At 54.5% G+C, this 16,034-nt stretch overlaps 1 protein-coding gene across 2 annotated transcripts; it reads left to right on the top strand.

The window, feature by feature from the left end:
- Positions 1-2,588: 2,588 nt before the first annotated feature.
- SLC6A17 (solute carrier family 6 member 17) lies at positions 2,589-13,991 on the top strand. Of its 2 annotated transcripts, none has more exons than XM_062509423.1 (11): positions 2,589-2,874; positions 6,682-6,839; positions 7,096-7,222; positions 7,897-8,078; positions 9,177-9,287; positions 10,273-10,514; positions 10,813-11,005; positions 11,344-11,536; positions 11,728-11,887; positions 12,337-12,499; positions 13,623-13,991. In XM_062509423.1, the coding sequence occupies exons 1-11, from the start codon at positions 2,589-2,591 to the stop codon at positions 13,989-13,991; spliced, it is 2,184 nt and encodes a 727-aa protein (XP_062365407.1). The 2 variants fall into 2 exon arrangements, with proteins under 2 accessions (XP_062365407.1, XP_062365408.1); XM_062509424.1 differs by having other exon boundaries at positions 10,813-11,012; positions 11,354-11,536.
- The last annotated feature ends 2,043 nt before the right edge of the window (positions 13,992-16,034 follow it).

Raw genomic sequence — 16,034 nt, 5'->3', positions numbered from 1 at the left:
TATTTAGAGAGCCCTTCCCCACACCATTAAAGCAGCCAAGCAGTCCTGCTGATCCCCCAAATCCTTTGGGAATTTGCTGTCTGGAGTGTCCTCCAAGGCTCTGAGAGCCTCTGGAGCTTTGTAGGTGCTGGAAGGACCCTGCTCCTGCAGGATCTGTCCTGGTGCCTCTCAGCTCCTCAGAACAACGTGGGGGGAACCTAAACTGAGGAAAGGAAGAGGCTGAGATCCAGAAGGATGTTGTGGGGTCTGTCCTGACTCCAAGGTGCTGGCCTGGCTCAGCACCACCTGTCCTGGAGCTGGGCACCTCCAAGGGGTTGGGGTGTCCCAGGAGAGCTGTTTGGGTGCCCTCACCGTGGGCCACTGAACTCTGGGGGCTTGGCCATTACATCCTGGATCTTCTTGTCTCTCTCCCTAACCCTAAGAGATATTTTAGCCCCAAGGCTGACTCCTCCTGGTGCTCTCTGAGTCACCCTGGCTCTGAAGGAGCTGCTGAGCAGACAGAGAGCAGAAAACAATCCGCGGGTGATTCTCCCAGGTCTGCACAAATCCCCGGAGAGCCTGACCCAAACCTGATGCAAATCCTGCGCTTTCCTGGCTGCTGGATGAGTCCCTTCCCTTCCCTTCCCTTCCCTTCCCTTCCCTTCCCTTCCCTTCCCTTCCCTTCCCTTCCCTTCCCTTCCCTTCCCTTCCCTTCCCTTCCCTTCCCTTCCCTTCCCTTCCCTTCCCTTCCCTTCCCTTCCCTTCCCTTCCCTTCCCTTCCCTTCCCTTCCCTTCCCTTCCCTTCCCCATGCTCTGTGCCCATCCCCACCCCGGCTGAGGATGCCGCAGCCCGGGGCAGCCCCACGCCGGTAATCGGCACGATTGAGCACTGAGCGGTTTGTGTGAATGAGCCCTCGTTAGGAAATTAAACATCGCTGGCCTAGGCTTGACAAAAGAACTCAAACGGCTTCTCCCGAGGAGCCGGATCCAGGAGAGATGTGCGGCCGAGATGGTCGCCTGGCAACTGATGCAGCCCACAGTTGAAAATAGATTTTTTTTCTTTCGTTATAGGAACAGGGCCTGGCAAAGGGGGAACTTCCGTCAGGGGTGAGAAAACACCAAGGTGAGGGTGGGTGAGGGGGAGGTTTCCTGCTCCCGGTGCTTTGCTCCTGGGCTGGGACCCTGTTCATGGCTTTGGGATGGGCTTTTTCTGCCTAGGCTGTACCCACTGCCCTGAAAAGGGTTGGGATTGTGGGCTGAATTGGATCCGAAATGTCCAAAAGGAAAGAAGAGCTGGGAATGGCTCTGGAAAAGGGGGAGGTGTCTGGGTGGGTCAGGTCTCCATGCACAGTGCATTGCTCTGCCCTGGCCCAGCCACCAGCCCCTGGGAGCAGAGATGGAGGGGAGAGGAGAGATGGAAGCGTAGCTCTTCAGGAGGGTCACTTCCCCAAGCAGAGGGATTTATTATGAGAGTTCTGTGTTTTCTCCCCAGATGATGTAGCACCGTGGTCCAGCCTAGGGTGGGAACTGCTCATCTCCCAGAACTGACCCCAGCTCTCCCACTATGGAGAGGAGGGACATGGTGCTTTCCCGTTTTGGGGATCCCTAGCTCGGTGAAGCACATTTTCACAATGTTCCCAAGATTTTTGAGGCAGGGGGGAAATCTGTAGGGCTGGGCTGGGTTCTGGGCACCTCCTGAGGTGCTTCTGTGCAGGATCACTCCTCCTGCCCCACACTGAAGGCTGGGAAAGCCAAGGGGCCAGGGTTGATGGCTTTGCCTTGGCTGCTGCTGTCTTTGCAGCTGTTATCTGTTTTAAAGCTGCCTGGGGAGATTTCGTGTCAGGATCCAAGGCTTTTGAGTCACTCCTGATAACTTCCTGGAATGCAGAGATAGCCTGGGCATTTGTCACTGTCCCCTGAGTGCTCCCAAGCTGTCGTGGGGTGAAGCCTGGGCTGTGCTGATGGTCAGGAGGGGAAGGAGCAGGACAGGGAGGGCAGAGCCTCAGCCAGGGCTGGATTTGGTGTCAGGCCTTGTGAGGTTCAGCTGCTGGGCCGGAGGTGTTAGAGGGCAGAAGAGATGTTCCAGTGATGTGACCTGCTCCAAGTCACTGTCCCCTGGAGCCCAGAGCAATTCCTCTCTCTGGGACACAGGAGGCTCTTCTCCATGGATGAGAGCATCTGTGGCTGCCGCATCTCTGGAAACGTCCAAGGCCGGGTTGGATGGGACTTAAAGCAGCCTAGTCTATAGAAAGGTCCCTTCCCATGTGGGGTTGGATGAGCTTTAAGGTCCCTTCCCACCCAAACCATCCTGGCATTCTCTAATTCTCAGCCAGAACATTGCTCCTGGTCCATCATTCCTGGAGCAGGAGACCCTCCAGGTTCACATGAAGGTCCCCAGGACACGGTGGGGGGATGGAGACACTTTTCACCTACTGCTACCAGTCCCACCTGGGGATAAGACAAAGCCAACTGACCCCAGCTGTTCCCTTCCCCACGCAGGTCCCGCTGATGAAGAGGTGGTGAGCCCGAGCTGTAGCTCACACATTTCACCGTTCCCTGCGGGACATTCATCCTCTTCCCTCCCTCCACCCCGCCCCGGAGCCGTCCCGATGCCGAAGAACAGCAAGGTGACGCAGCGGGAGCACAGCAGCGAGCATGTCACCGAGTCGGTGGCCGACCTGCTGGCCCACCAGGAGCCCGTGGACTACAAACGCAGCGTCCTGAACGTGGCAGGGGAGACCTGGGACAAACAGAAGGAGGGAGATGAGGACCTGGACGCGGAGAACCGGCCGGCGTGGAACAGCAAGCTGCAGTACATCCTGGCACAAATCGGCTACTCCGTGGGGCTGGGCAACGTCTGGCGCTTCCCCTACCTCTGCCAGAAGAACGGAGGAGGTGAGAGATGGGGCAGGGTTGGGATCAGCCCTTGGAGAAGAAGGTGTGACCCAGTCCTGCCTCCCCGCATGTTGGGCTGTGGATCCTGGGAGAGGACAGGGGTAATTTGGGCTCTAAAATGGGTTGTTTGGGCTCTGAAGGGGGAAAGGGCTTCCAGAAGCTGTGCTGAGATGTGGAAATCTCCAGGATGGACTCTTCCTAAAGGCTGTCCCTCTGCCCGCTCCAAAGTCACAGTGAGTCCCAGATTGGGAGCCAGGATTTCTGGCCGCACCCCCTGACTCCTGTTGGGGCAATTTGGAAATCAGGGCTAAAAAAGGAAGAGAGTCCTGAGCCCTTGAAGCCACATTTTGTGGTTCCATTCCCAAGTCCCCCTTCAAGCCGGGCCTTTCCCTCAGCCCAGTCCACACACCTCCTCCTTGGGCCAGGTCTTTCCCAGCTGTGCTGAGCCCCACCACCCTTCATGACCCTGATGAGAGAGTGGGTTCCTCATCATTAATCCAAACCCAGTCCCTTCCTATGTTGGAGGGAGCCAGGACCAGCACAGTGGCCCTGTCCCCCGGAGCTCTGCTGTCGCCAGCCCTGCATCCTTTGCCACGGTCCCAGCCCTGCAGCTGCCGAACCCGCAGCGCTCTCAATAATTAAAACCTCTCCGGTGTCATCGTCAGGATGAGTCATTCTGCCAAACAGAGACCTGTGCAGTCAGCACTCCCCTCCCGGAGCTGCTCACCCCCCATTCCCTGCCCGTGCGGGATGGAGCCGGCTGTGCCTGGCTCCTGCATCCCAGCACCTCCCAGTGCCTGCTTGGGCTCCAGCTCTCTCGGTTTTGGCACAGCACGGCTCTGCACGGTGTGTTCACCCCAAATTCGGGGTGGTAGAGGTGGGTACAGCCCTGCTGGCTTCATTACACAGCTGTCCACAGCTGGCCTCTAAATGCCAAGGAAGTTTTCCCCATTAAATGAGGTTTAGAACCAGCTCAGGCCCAGAGGATGGAGAACCAGCATCCTTCTTCTCTATAAGGACTTAACCCAGATGTGCCTCAGTTTCCCCATGCCCACAGCAATCCTTAATTAAGCATCATTAGTGTAATTTATTAAAAATCCTCATCTTATGCTGAGCACTCTGCTGTCCTGGGTATTTGGGGAGCTTTGGCCTCAGCCATGTGGGTGCTGGGAGAAAGGAGGTGTAACTGGTATGGCCAGGCTGGGATTCCTCCTGGTGTATTCCTCAAATCCAGGACTGATCTAGCTGTCTGTACATGGGGAGCATTAAAGATGGAGTTTTGGACACCAGACTAGATGGGATGCGGAATGGGGATGGGAACTGAGACACTGCTGCAACAGGAGATGAGCAGGGTTTTGACCCACCCTGTGGTGGGATCCAGGGGTGAGCCACGCAGGGACTGGCACAAGCAGCTGCTTTTAGGAGCTCCTTGCTGTGATAGAACATCTTTCTGCAGCAGGAATTAAAAGACTTTACAGGCTGCCTCAAGCATTGCCACTATTCTACAGATGGGGAAACTGAGGCATGGAGCTGGGAACTGGCTTGAGCAGCAGATTTCTGGGCTTTGCAGGGGTTTTTCTTTTGCCCAAGTGGCATCATCTGTCTGTCCCATATTGAGATATTGATTCTCTGTCTTTTCCTCCTGCCATGTCAAACCCTCTTGGCTGGGATATCCACCAGGCCAGGAGGATGCTGCCATCCAGCAGATGCAGGAGTTTGGGAGGGATGGACAAACAGACCCTTCCTGGTGGCTCTGAGCAGCTCCAAGATGTGATGGCAGCAGCTGCTTTCTCTCCTGCTCCTGGAGCAGATGTCTGCAGGGGAGAATGGCTGTGTGCTGGTGGCAGGATGGGCTGGAGCCAAATTCCCAGGACTCGGAGTGCCGGGAGCCAGCAGGGACTGGCGGTGCTGCACAGGCGTGAGCTGCTGTGCACCTTTCCAAGCATCACGGGAAGAAAATCTCCACTACTGGGCAAATTTGCATCTGAATCTGTCCATCTGTTTCATGTCCACCTATCTGTAGGTTGAGGTACCCAGGAGAGTGTTGCAGAGATGGGATGCTCATGGCCCTTCCTGAATTTCCCCGAGCTCTAGCTCTGCTTTCTGCCTCTCCTTTTTTACCCTTTCGATCACCCAGGGCTCCTGCACCTCAATTTCTCTCCTTACCCGTGTTTATTGACACACCCTCCCCAACCATGGCAGGGCTGATCTGCTTTGCAGAGTCCCTCCTTGGAGCAGCACCCCTGTCCCAGTATTAGTGGCACCACATATTAGTGGCTATGTTCTTTTTTCTTCTGTCTTCACTCAGAGTTGGGATTGAGGCACGAGAGATGGATTTTTGTGTTCAGACTTGGTTGTTTATTAATTCTTATCTAAAGCACAGTGAGTTCCATAGCACCTATAGCTAACAAGCTAAAAGTGAGAAAACAGAGCTGGACCTTGCTCATTACAAGGTCTTTTAAGGCCTAAGTATCCAATTAAAAACTAACATCTGTATTATTTATACTTTTGAAAAAACACCTGTCACCTGCACTTCGGTACTTTCCATCCAACCAAAAATTACAACTTAAAATCAAGAAGAAGAAGGAACAAGAAGGAAGACGAGCCAACACCCAAGAACCTCCATCTTGTCCCATACCTATTACTCTATTCTAAAACCCCAAATTCCAAACCCTTTGCCATGTGATATTACACACTTCTGCAAAACTACCACTGACTCTAACTCCATCACTCAATTTTGGAAGCCTTCTCCAAAGCCTCAAGTCAAAGCAGTGTTCTTTTGAGGGTCAGAATCAGAAATCACCGAAAGTTCAAAACTCCCAGACTTCTAACACCGCAGGTCCTGCTTGGAGTCGTGGTTGTCACGGGGTGTCAATCCAGGCGGGAATTTCTGTTGTCTTTGGACCGTCTGCTGCCCTGCAGGAGCCAGGCACGTTGTCCTGAGCCCTTTCCTCAGCTCCTGGCAGGAGCTGGGGCCGTTGCTCAGCCGGGCTGCAGCGTGAGTCATCGCATCCTTCAGGGCCATCAGTTGTGCCTCGGGAAGCACTGACTCCTCTCCAGCCTCAACCATCAGCCAGACACTAACCAAGTTTTTCATCTCAGTTGTTTCTACTCCCTGGACCGCTCAGGGTGGCACATGGCATGGTGCTGCTGCTGCTGGGAGTGTGGGATGTCCAGGGGATGTGGTGGCACAGGGGGCTTGGCTGTGCCTGGGGAAAGAGGACGGCTCCTCTGTGTCTGAGATGGTCGGGAATTCCCCAGGGGTCAGTTCGTGGAGGCGGCTCCTGGCACGTGGAGGTTTGTCTGTGTCGATTCAGGAAGTCTTTGGGGTCTATCTAACACCATCAGGGATGCTGCACCCTTTCTGTCCACACACGTGTTTGCTCCTCTCCATAGCTTCTCCTCTGGCCAAGCTCTGATCTGCATTCCTGGATCACAAAATCATGGAAATATTTAGGTTGGAAAAGCCCTCTAAGATCACTGAGTCCAACCATTAACCCACAAGGCCACCGCTAGCCCATGTCCCCAAGAGGCACATGTACAGTTTTTGAACCCTTGCAGGGATGGGGATTCCTCTGCTGCCCTGGATAGGCTGTGCCAGTGCCTGACCATGCTTTCCACGAAGAAATTTGTTCTAATATCCAATCTAAGCCTCCCTGCCCTGGAACAACCTGAGGCTGTTGGCAAATGAACCGATGGACCAGGCAGAGCCTGTCACAGGTCTGCCCAGCTTGTCCACCCATGTCCATCTGTCCTTGGCCGCACTGGAGCAGGGAGATCTATAATGACCTTCCTCTCCCCTTCCAGGTGCCTACCTGGTCCCATACCTGGTCCTGCTCATCATCATCGGGCTGCCCCTGTTCTTCCTGGAGCTGGCAGTGGGGCAGCGGATCCGCCGGGGCAGCATCGGCGTCTGGAATTACATCTGTCCCCGCCTGGGAGGCATCGGCTACGCCAGCTGCCTGGTGAGCACTCCCGGGGACCCTCTAGCCCCACCTCAGGGATGAGGCAAAACTCGAGGAGCCCCATGGGAGGCTCAAGAGGTGTTTTACCAGCTCCACTCATGGCTAGGGGGCTGGTTTGGGAATGGTTTGGGAATGCACCCACCCCCTGGTCCCAGCAGCCTGGCCTCCCTCTGCTCCCTGCAGAGAGAAGTGCCCTGGGGATAGTGGCACTGCCCTGTGGTTTGATGCCATGCCCTTCTCCTTCCTCCCTGCCCAGGTCTGTTTTTTTGTTGGTCTCTATTACAACGTCATCATCGGCTGGAGCATCTTTTACTTCTTCAAGTCCTTCCAGTACCCCCTGCCCTGGAGCGAGTGCCCCATCGTGAAGAACGGCTCGGTGGCCGGTGAGGGAGGGGGAAGCTCAGCTGGGAGGGAGCAGTTTCCAGGGAAGGGGGGCTGTGGGACGCTGTGGGACACCGTGGGACCTGTCATCACCCCCAACAGAAGGTGGGGCTGCAGGAGGTAGAGGTGTCTCCTGGGGCACTGGGTCCTCTCTGGCCCGGCTGCCATGACCATATGGAGAGCTTCCCATTGGGTTTGGATGGATGTCTCCAGTGCTCTCTGACTCCATTGATGGGATCTCATGCCACTTTGGGAATGCAGAGTCCCCACTGATGGGATTTTCAGGCTGCCTCAGTGCTTGAGGCCGAGATCTGCCCCAGGACCATGGAGGGAGGCAGCGAGAGTCAGGCAGGGGCTGCTGCACTGCCTGACTGAGACATGGATGGAGCTAATGGTGTGTAATAACATCTGAGCATCAGCTTGGGACTCTCTGAGAGGTTTTACAGCAAATGAAAATGTCTCTCCATGTATTTAACATCTCATTTTCACCTGGCAGTGGTTTTATGTCCTGTCTCTTCTTTTCCCTGCTAGTATTGAGCCCCATTAATTTCTGCCCCTCAGTTTCTCGAGGTGTCTCCCTTGCCTGGCTGGCTCCAGTGGGTCTGTGACATTTGATCAATCCAGAGACAGTGGATGACTCTCCCTCTCATGCTCTCCTGCCTCTGCTCTGTTGCAGTTGTGGAGACCGAATGCGAGAGGAGCTCGGCCACCACCTACTTCTGGTACCGGGAGACCCTGGACATCTCCAACTCCATCTCTGAGAGCGGGGGGCTTAACTGGAAGATGACCCTGTGTTTGCTGGTGGCCTGGAGCCTTGTTGGCTTGGCCATGATCAAAGGCATCCAGTCCTCGGGGAAGGTGGGTGTTGGTGGCCACCTGGGCCTGGCTGGGCTCTGTCCTGGAAGCAGGAACCTGCCTGGACCACACTCTCCTGCCCTGCTCTGGGGTATCCCTGGAATGCTGTGTCCTCTGGGGTGCTCACACCCTCCCCACAGTTGGGGTGACCTCTGGAGGAACCCAGAATAAGATAAGAAGAGGGTGTAGGGAAGATGTTTAGCTTGGCTGACACAAGCAGCCAGGGCTCAGCCACACTAGCACAGGGAATCCCCCTGAGCTCCAGCACTTCACAGAATCAATTAGAATCAGTCTGTAAAAGACCTTTGAGGTCATGGAGTCCAACCTGTGACCTAATACCACCGTGTCACCCAGACGATGGCACTCAGTGTTACATCCAGGCTTTCCCTGAACAGCTCCAGGGACCGTGACCTCCCTGGGCAGCCCATTCCAATGCCCAATCACTCCTTTCGTGAAGATCTTCTTACTAAAGCCCAGCCTAAACCTTCCCTGGTGCAGCTTAAGGCCGTGTCCTCTTGTCCTGTTGCTGTTCCCTGGGAGCAGAGCCTGACCTCTCCTGGCTGCTCCCTCCTGTCAGGGAGTTGTAGAGAGTGGTGAGGTCTCCCCTGAGCCTCCTCTTCTCCAGGATAAACATCCCCAGCTCCCTCAGCCACTCCTCACAGGACTTGTGTTCCAGACCCCTCACCAGCCTTGTTACCCTTCTCTGGACATGCTCCAGCCCCTCCATGTCCTTCCTACACTGGGGAGCCCAGAACTGGACACAGCACTCGAGGTGAGGCCTCACCAGTGGTCCTGCTGGCCACACCATTCCTGATCCAGGCCAGGTGCCATTGGCCTTCCTGGCCATGAGGGCACACTGCTGGCTTATGTCCTTCCTGCTGTCTGTCCATACCCCCAGCTTCCTTTCTGCCTGGCTGCTGCCCAACCACCTGCACCACCCTGCTCCGAGGGGTCCCACAGTTTATCCCCGGGGAGCCAACCCGATCCTGGGGAGGGAAATGCTCCTTCTCCCCCTGTGAGCTGTCCGTAGGTTGGATGGGAAGGTGGCTGGGCCCAGGGGCAGGAACTGAGGCTGTGCTGTGTTCATCCGTCTTGCTCCAGGTGATGTATTTCAGCTCCCTCTTCCCATACCTGGTGCTCGTTTGCTTCTTGGTGCGGGGGCTGCTGCTGCGTGGGGCAGTGGATGGCATCATGCACATGTTCACACCCAAGGTGAGAGCTCCAAGCCCAGCACACTCCAAGCACATTCCCCTCCTGGCTGGTCATGCCCTATTTTCTTTTATTCTCTGATTATTCCCCTTATTTTCCTCCCCACCCACCCACCCCAAAAACCGGAGTACCAGCCCCAAACTTGGGGATCCTGATGGATCATTAGGATGTGGAGTGGCTCCCAAAATTCAGGGTGTGGCCAAGACAGCCTCGAGCCTCACAAACTCACCATCCTCAGCTACCCAACTGCCAGGGTGGGGGGCACAGAGGTGCCCAAGGGAATATATAAATATAAAGATTTAATGGACAGATGCTGTCTGGCAGCAAAACCTCTGCTGGTGGTATGCACTTATTAATTAACCAGCTAATTAATTAATTAAGCAGAGATGTAGATGAATCAGCTCAGGCGGCGAGGCTGATAGAAGACATTAATTATGGTCCCTTGATGAGGGATGCTGGGAAGCCTCCAGGCTGTAGCTCTGGCTCCCAGGAGAGGGGGGATGTGGCTGGGGGGGGGAATCAGGAGTTAAAAGAACCCCCCAGCCAGGTTGTTTGATTTCAATGCTCCAGCTGCTCTGGAAGCAGGAGAGGGCCAGGGGAAGATGGAGACCCATGGCTGTGGTAGTTCCCTGGGCTGGGGGGACACTGACTGGAAGTTGAGCTGGGAGAGATGGAACCCCCAGTTAGGCCTGTGGGGCAGGTAGAGCAGGCAGAGATGTGGTCAGGTCAAACCTTGTCCTGTCCTCTCCATGCCTCAGTTTCCCCCTCTGTGTGAATGCGAAGGACCTGTGAGTGCTGGGTAAAGCCAGACCTGACTATGGCAGATCATGGAATCACGGAATGGTTTGGGTTGGAAAGGGCCTTAGAGATCGTTTCCTTCCACACCAAAAGAGCCCACAGCTGCTCCAAAACCAACCCAGCCCTTTTAATGTAGCTCTGGGATGGGGCCACCAGGCTACCTGACTTCTTCTCCTGTCTTCCTTCCAAGCTGGACAAGATGCTGGACCCCCAGGTGTGGCGTGAAGCAGCCACACAGGTTTTCTTCGCCTTGGGCCTGGGTTTTGGGGGCGTCATTGCCTTCTCCAGCTACAACAAACAGGACAACAACTGCCACTTCGATGCCACCCTGGTATCCTTCATCAACTTCTTCACGTCTGTGCTGGCCACCCTGGTTGTGTTTGCTGTGCTGGGCTTCAAGGCCAACATCATGAACGAGAAATGTGTGGTGGAGTAAGATTTGCTTTTTCTCTCTTTGGGGTGGGCAGGTGTTTGCTGCTGCTGGTTGTGGTGGGTCTGGGGGCAGAAAAGTGCTCTGGAGCTGGATGATGCTGGGGTTTGGTGGACCCAAGTTCCTGGTGGTCAAGACCTGGTTTTCCAGAGATGTACCACTGTAGCTGAGGGAGCTGGACATTCAGCTCCTCCAGCCTAAAATCCAGCCCCAAGAAGCGCTCTTAATCTGCAGTTTGAGCATGAATCCAATGTGTCTCTGGTGCCCTGCATCACCTGAGAGCTTCTGCTCTTCCCTTAGGAACGCTGAGAAGATCTTGGGCTACCTGAACACCAATGTGCTGAGCCATGACCTCATCCCGCCCCACGTGAACTTCTCCCACCTCACTGCCAAGGACTACAACGAGATGTACAGGGTGATCATGACGGTGAAGGAGGGGCACTTCAAAGAGCTGGGCCTGGATGCCTGCCTGTTGGAGGATGAGCTCAACAAGGTACCTGGTGGCACTCCTGGTTGGACCAGCAGGTTGCCTGCTCCATTGCCTCTCCCTGTGTCAATCCTGGGCAGAGGGATCTGGAAAAATAACTTTTAGAGACCCTCCAGGGATGGGGAATCCAATTCCCTGGGGTTTACCCAGCACACAGGGGTTCTCCTGGGGTGGGAGAAGCTCTGTCCAATACAAGTCTAGCAGGGTCATCACCAGTTCATCTCCAGTACCAGACTGGGATTTACTTTCCTTGAAGAGGGTTTGGTGAGGGAGACCTGAGACATCAGGGGCTCAAAGTCTGACGAGTTTCTCCTCATCTTTTGGTCCTCTCACCACCTCAACAGTCGGTGCAAGGCACTGGCCTGGCCTTCATTGCCTTCACAGAAGCCATGACCCACTTCCCAGCCTCGCCCTTCTGGTCTGTCATGTTCTTCTTGATGCTGATCAACCTGGGCTTGGGGAGCATGATTGGGACCATGTCAGGCATCACCACGCCCATCATCGACACCTTCAAGGTGCGGAAGGAAGTGTTCACAGGTGAGGTCTCTTCTCCTGCAACTTCCTTGGGAAGGGTGGGGGCGGGCCCCCGTTGCCTTGAGAAGTCACTAAAGAAGAGCGTGGACATAGTGGGGGGTGAACTGGGCCATATCAATGCAGGGAATGGACCTTGTGGGGGTCTTGGTGTCCCTCAGGGGGCTCTGCTGACCAGGCCCATTTGCTCCCCACAGTTGGTTGCTGCATCTTCGCCTTCGTAGTGGGGCTGATCTTTGTGCAGCGTTCTGGAAACTACTTTGTCACCATGTTTGATGATTACTCAGCCACGCTGCCGCTCACCGTCGTGGTCATCCTGGAGAACATCGCTGTGGCCTGGATTTACGGCACCAAGAAGTAAGGAGCTGCCACAGCAAAAGGATTAAGTGTGCTGTAACTCTTGACTAAAAACCCTCCCTCCAGCTCCTTTCCACATGGCTTTTTCTCCAGGAGAAAATGCTCCAAGGCCAGTTATAGAGGCAGGAATTCAGTTCGCTTTGATCCTCCTGCCCCAGGAGTGGGTCCTTCTCCTGGGTATCTCCTGCTGGTTGATGCTCGGTTACTTGTGATGACCCTTTTTCCTGAGCTTTCCAGGTCCTTCTGGAGTGGGAGGCTGCTCCCCACAGCGCTTCCTGTTCAGAAGTTGTCCAGAGCAAAGGCAGCTCTGGATAATGCTCAGATAGTCTTGTCCTGAGGACTTTTCCATGAGTTCTTCAGGCTCTACCTTGAGCACCAACAGAGCTCCTGGGAGGCTGTTTCTCACTCGGAGGTGTGGGATACCAGGATTCCATGTCTTTCCTCGGCAGGTTCATGCAGGAGCTGACGGAAATGCTGGGTTTCAGGCCCTACCAATTCTACTACTACACCTGGAAGTACGTGTCTCCCATCTGCATGGCCGTGCTCATGACCGCCAGCATCATCCAGCTGGGAGTCAGCCCCCCAGGATACAGCGCGTGGATCAGAGAGGAGGTGAGCACAGCTCCCTCCCCACCCATCCCCCAGAAGAGCAGGGCCAGCTCAGAGCTGCGGACCCCTCTGTTCATCCCAGCCCTGTCGGGATTGTTGTGGGTTTGTACCCTCAAAAGAGCTGAGCAGTTGTTAGCTGCTGTAAAGTTATTGTAAAGTCTCAAAAGGCAGAGTCCTAAGTGTTAAAGTCCGTGCTAAATGTTTTCAGCACCGAGTCCCAAATAGAAGTAAAGTCCCGATTAGAAGTAGAAGCAGCTCCTGGTGCAAGGCCCTGAGAAGGCTGAAACTGCAGCAGCAGGTCCTGTCTTCTTCTGGGTGATGATGATGGTGAGGGGAGAGAGAGCAGAGAGAGCAGGAGAGAGCTCTCAATACACAGATTCTTATGTACAAATTACTCAGTGAGCTAAAAACATGAATCTGAAGCATTTCTTCTAAACCTATTAGAATTATGGTTCTATAATATGAAAGTTGACGTATAATTTGTGCATATAGCCTATCTGTTCTATCTGAAGAATATAAGCAATATTCTTACTATATTTTTGTTATGTCTAGAACTATGTTTTTGAACTCTCACTGCACGCACTCTCACTTGTCTATGAACCTTGTTTTTTGCACTAGATTCTAATAATTTTGCTCCTTATGGCACTTAAACCATATTTTTACTTACTTAAAACTAAAGCTTACACCTCTATTTCATGTCCGTGTGGCTTAATGAACTTGAATTTTTCTAAAGGTTTTTAGTTTAATTCTTGCATTCTGTTCTCTCTCTGAGGGACTCAGAGAGGCCTCTGTTTTCACATTCCAACACAGCTTTGCTCATTCATCCTTCCTCTCCTGCTGGGTGGCATTCCTGCCCTGCTCATCCCCTGGGAGCAGTCAGGTTTGTTCACCCTGCCCAGATATCTCCAGCCAGCTCTGCCTGTGGGCTGAAGTTTCTGTTGATTTTTGGTTGGCTCCCACAGCTCCACGCTGTGCTCAGCATCCTTTGTGAGGATCCTTCCCCACCTTCCTGTGGTGTCCCTGAGTCTGGCAGGAGGCAGCAGGAGCTGTCTGGTGCTTCAGAGACGTTGTGGGCATCGCTGCTGCTGCTGCAACAACCCCGTGACATCAACTCTGTCTCTTCCAGGCTGCTGAAAAATTCCTGTTCTACCCAACCTGGGCCATGGCCATCCTCATCTCCCTGATCATCCTGGCATCCCTCCCTCTGCCTCTGGTCTTCATCCTCCGGCAGTTCCACCTCGTGTCGGATGGCTCCAACGCCCTCTCTGTCACCTACAAGAAGGGTCGGATGATGAAGGACATCTCCAACTTGGAAGACAACGATGAGACCCGTTTCATCCTGAGCAAAGTGCCCAGCGAGACGCCCTCCCCCATGCCCACGCACCGCTCCTACCTGGGCCCCGGCAGCAATTCCCCAATGGAAATGAGCAGTGCTCCCAATGGACGCTACGGGAGCGGGTACCTCCTGGCCAGCACCCCCGAATCTGAACTGTGATGGTTGCCTGCCGACCACCCCCGCCGGGAGAGGAGGGCACTGGGGAGTGGATCCTGGCTGTCCAGGCAACAGGAAAATTAATTACTAAGGAAGATGAAGAAGAAACCCCTCTTAAAATCGTAAGCAAAGCAGCCATTTCTAAGATGACATCGGATAGAAAGGATTGCAGGAGGGGCAGGACTCCTCTAACAACCCTCGGTGGAAAGGCAGGACCCCTGGACTCATCTCCAGGGAAAGAAGGAGGAGTAAGAGATGCTGCAATACCTTTCCAAGAGTTGTTCTCACACAGCTCAAATATGAAGCAAGGAATCTCTCTTTTCTAAGCAGCTGATGGTTGGAACAAGGACCTGGCAGCAGGTGGGAAGCCAATCATGCTTCCTCCTGTCACCCAGCACTCTTCCCTCCCCGTCTGTTGTCCTTTAGCCGGGAGGAGTCATGGCCTTATTCCAACGAGCACAATTAACCATCGATGTTCATAGCACAAAAAGGTGCTGTTGTTGTCACCATTGTCGTTGTTGTTGTATCTCCTGTAGGTTTTTATAGCTGTGGACACACCCAAATAACCCCCCAAATTCTGACCAGGGTTGGCAGGGAGCAGCACTGGGTCAGCTGAGATGCTGGGGTGTGTGAGACAGGGCATGGTGCGTCCCTGGGACCTTCGTTGCCACCAGCATAGGGACAGTGGCTGGGAGTTGGTTGGAGGTGCAGACATGTCCCAACCATGGGATGGAGGGGTTGGGATGTTCTGTGGGTTGGTGGTGATGGTTCTGAGAGGCAGGAGGACCCCTTAGGTGACAGTGGTTTGGGTGTGTGAGCCTGTGAGGGGTCTGGATGGGGTTGGTGTGATGGGGGATCAGGAGAGCTCTCCTGGAATTACTCCTGATGTGTGGGATGCTCTGCCGAACCAAAATCCCTGGCATGGTGATCATCTCCTCTCGCTCCTCTCTTTAGATGTCCCAGAGGGACAAGGAGAGGAGCTGTGGGACATCCAGTCCTACCGCACTCCTGGTGTAGCTCTCAGGAAACCATCCCCTGACGTCCCTCCCTTGCCGCCCTGCTGAGGTGAGCTGGGCAGTGGTTCTCTCTGGATGTGCCTCCTCATTTCTCCTCACGTCCCCTCCGAGCCAGGGCTTTGGCATTGCCTCCTGTCCCACCCCACAGGAGCTCACCAGCCTTTGGATGGGGGTGACCAGCTCCTGGGGACCACAGGCATCCGAGGAGCCAGTGCCAAAGTACCAGGTGCCCACTAGCTCTTGATCCAGGCTAGGGAGCCCTTGTGAGAGTCCAGGGGCCTCTATTGTGCCCATCCATGTTTTTGGGGGATCAGAGTGCTGTGACCTTACATTGTTTCTCCCCAGGCTGTTTAGGAAAGGGTGGGATCTTCTAGCAGTGGGTCTCTCCTGCTGGGACTGAGGGTCATTTCCCTGAATCCTACATGTAACCGAGCCAAGGGCATCAGGATAACCTGGCATCACCCTTTTCCTTGGGGACACTCTCTTTCCTTGCACACTCTCTCCCCTCTTGCCTCCAAAGGCTGGGGGATTGCCTCATCCTGGGTCCTGCTGGGCTTGGGTTGTGCATGAAGATGTTTCAGGCTGCTCTGAAAGCCACGTTTGTGGGTGCTGGTTCATGAGCTCTGTTCTCCTCCACTGTCCTCTCAATTGCTTTTCTTTCACCTTGGTTCTCCTTTTGGCTGGAGGTGAAGGCAGAAAGCAGCTGGTCCATTCACCACACCCCTGACTTTCAGCATCCCTGGGGCCAGGAGGTGCCCACAGTTTCATCTCTTGTGGGTGTGATCCTTTATTCACAGTCTTCTCCATGGACTTGGCTGGTGACCTGGAGGCTCTTCCTGGGCAATTAGCTGAAGCCCTTCATGAATTGTTTTTCTGGGGGGAAGATGGAGGAGTGGACTGAACCAAAGCAGCTCAGTGATAGTTCCAAGAGGCACCAGATCTGTGAGTCAGGATCAGCCATGCTCCTCCAGAAGTTCCCCCTTCCTCATCCCCTCCCACGTCCTTCTCCTTCCTCTGCCCATGCAAGAGG

This window comes from Cinclus cinclus, chromosome 27, assembly GCF_963662255.1.
Source record: "Cinclus cinclus chromosome 27, bCinCin1.1, whole genome shotgun sequence".
Lineage (NCBI taxonomy): Eukaryota > Metazoa > Chordata > Aves > Passeriformes > Cinclidae > Cinclus > Cinclus cinclus.
Note: the sequence above shows the minus strand (reverse complement) of the source record. Positions and strands in the feature narration are given on the sequence as shown.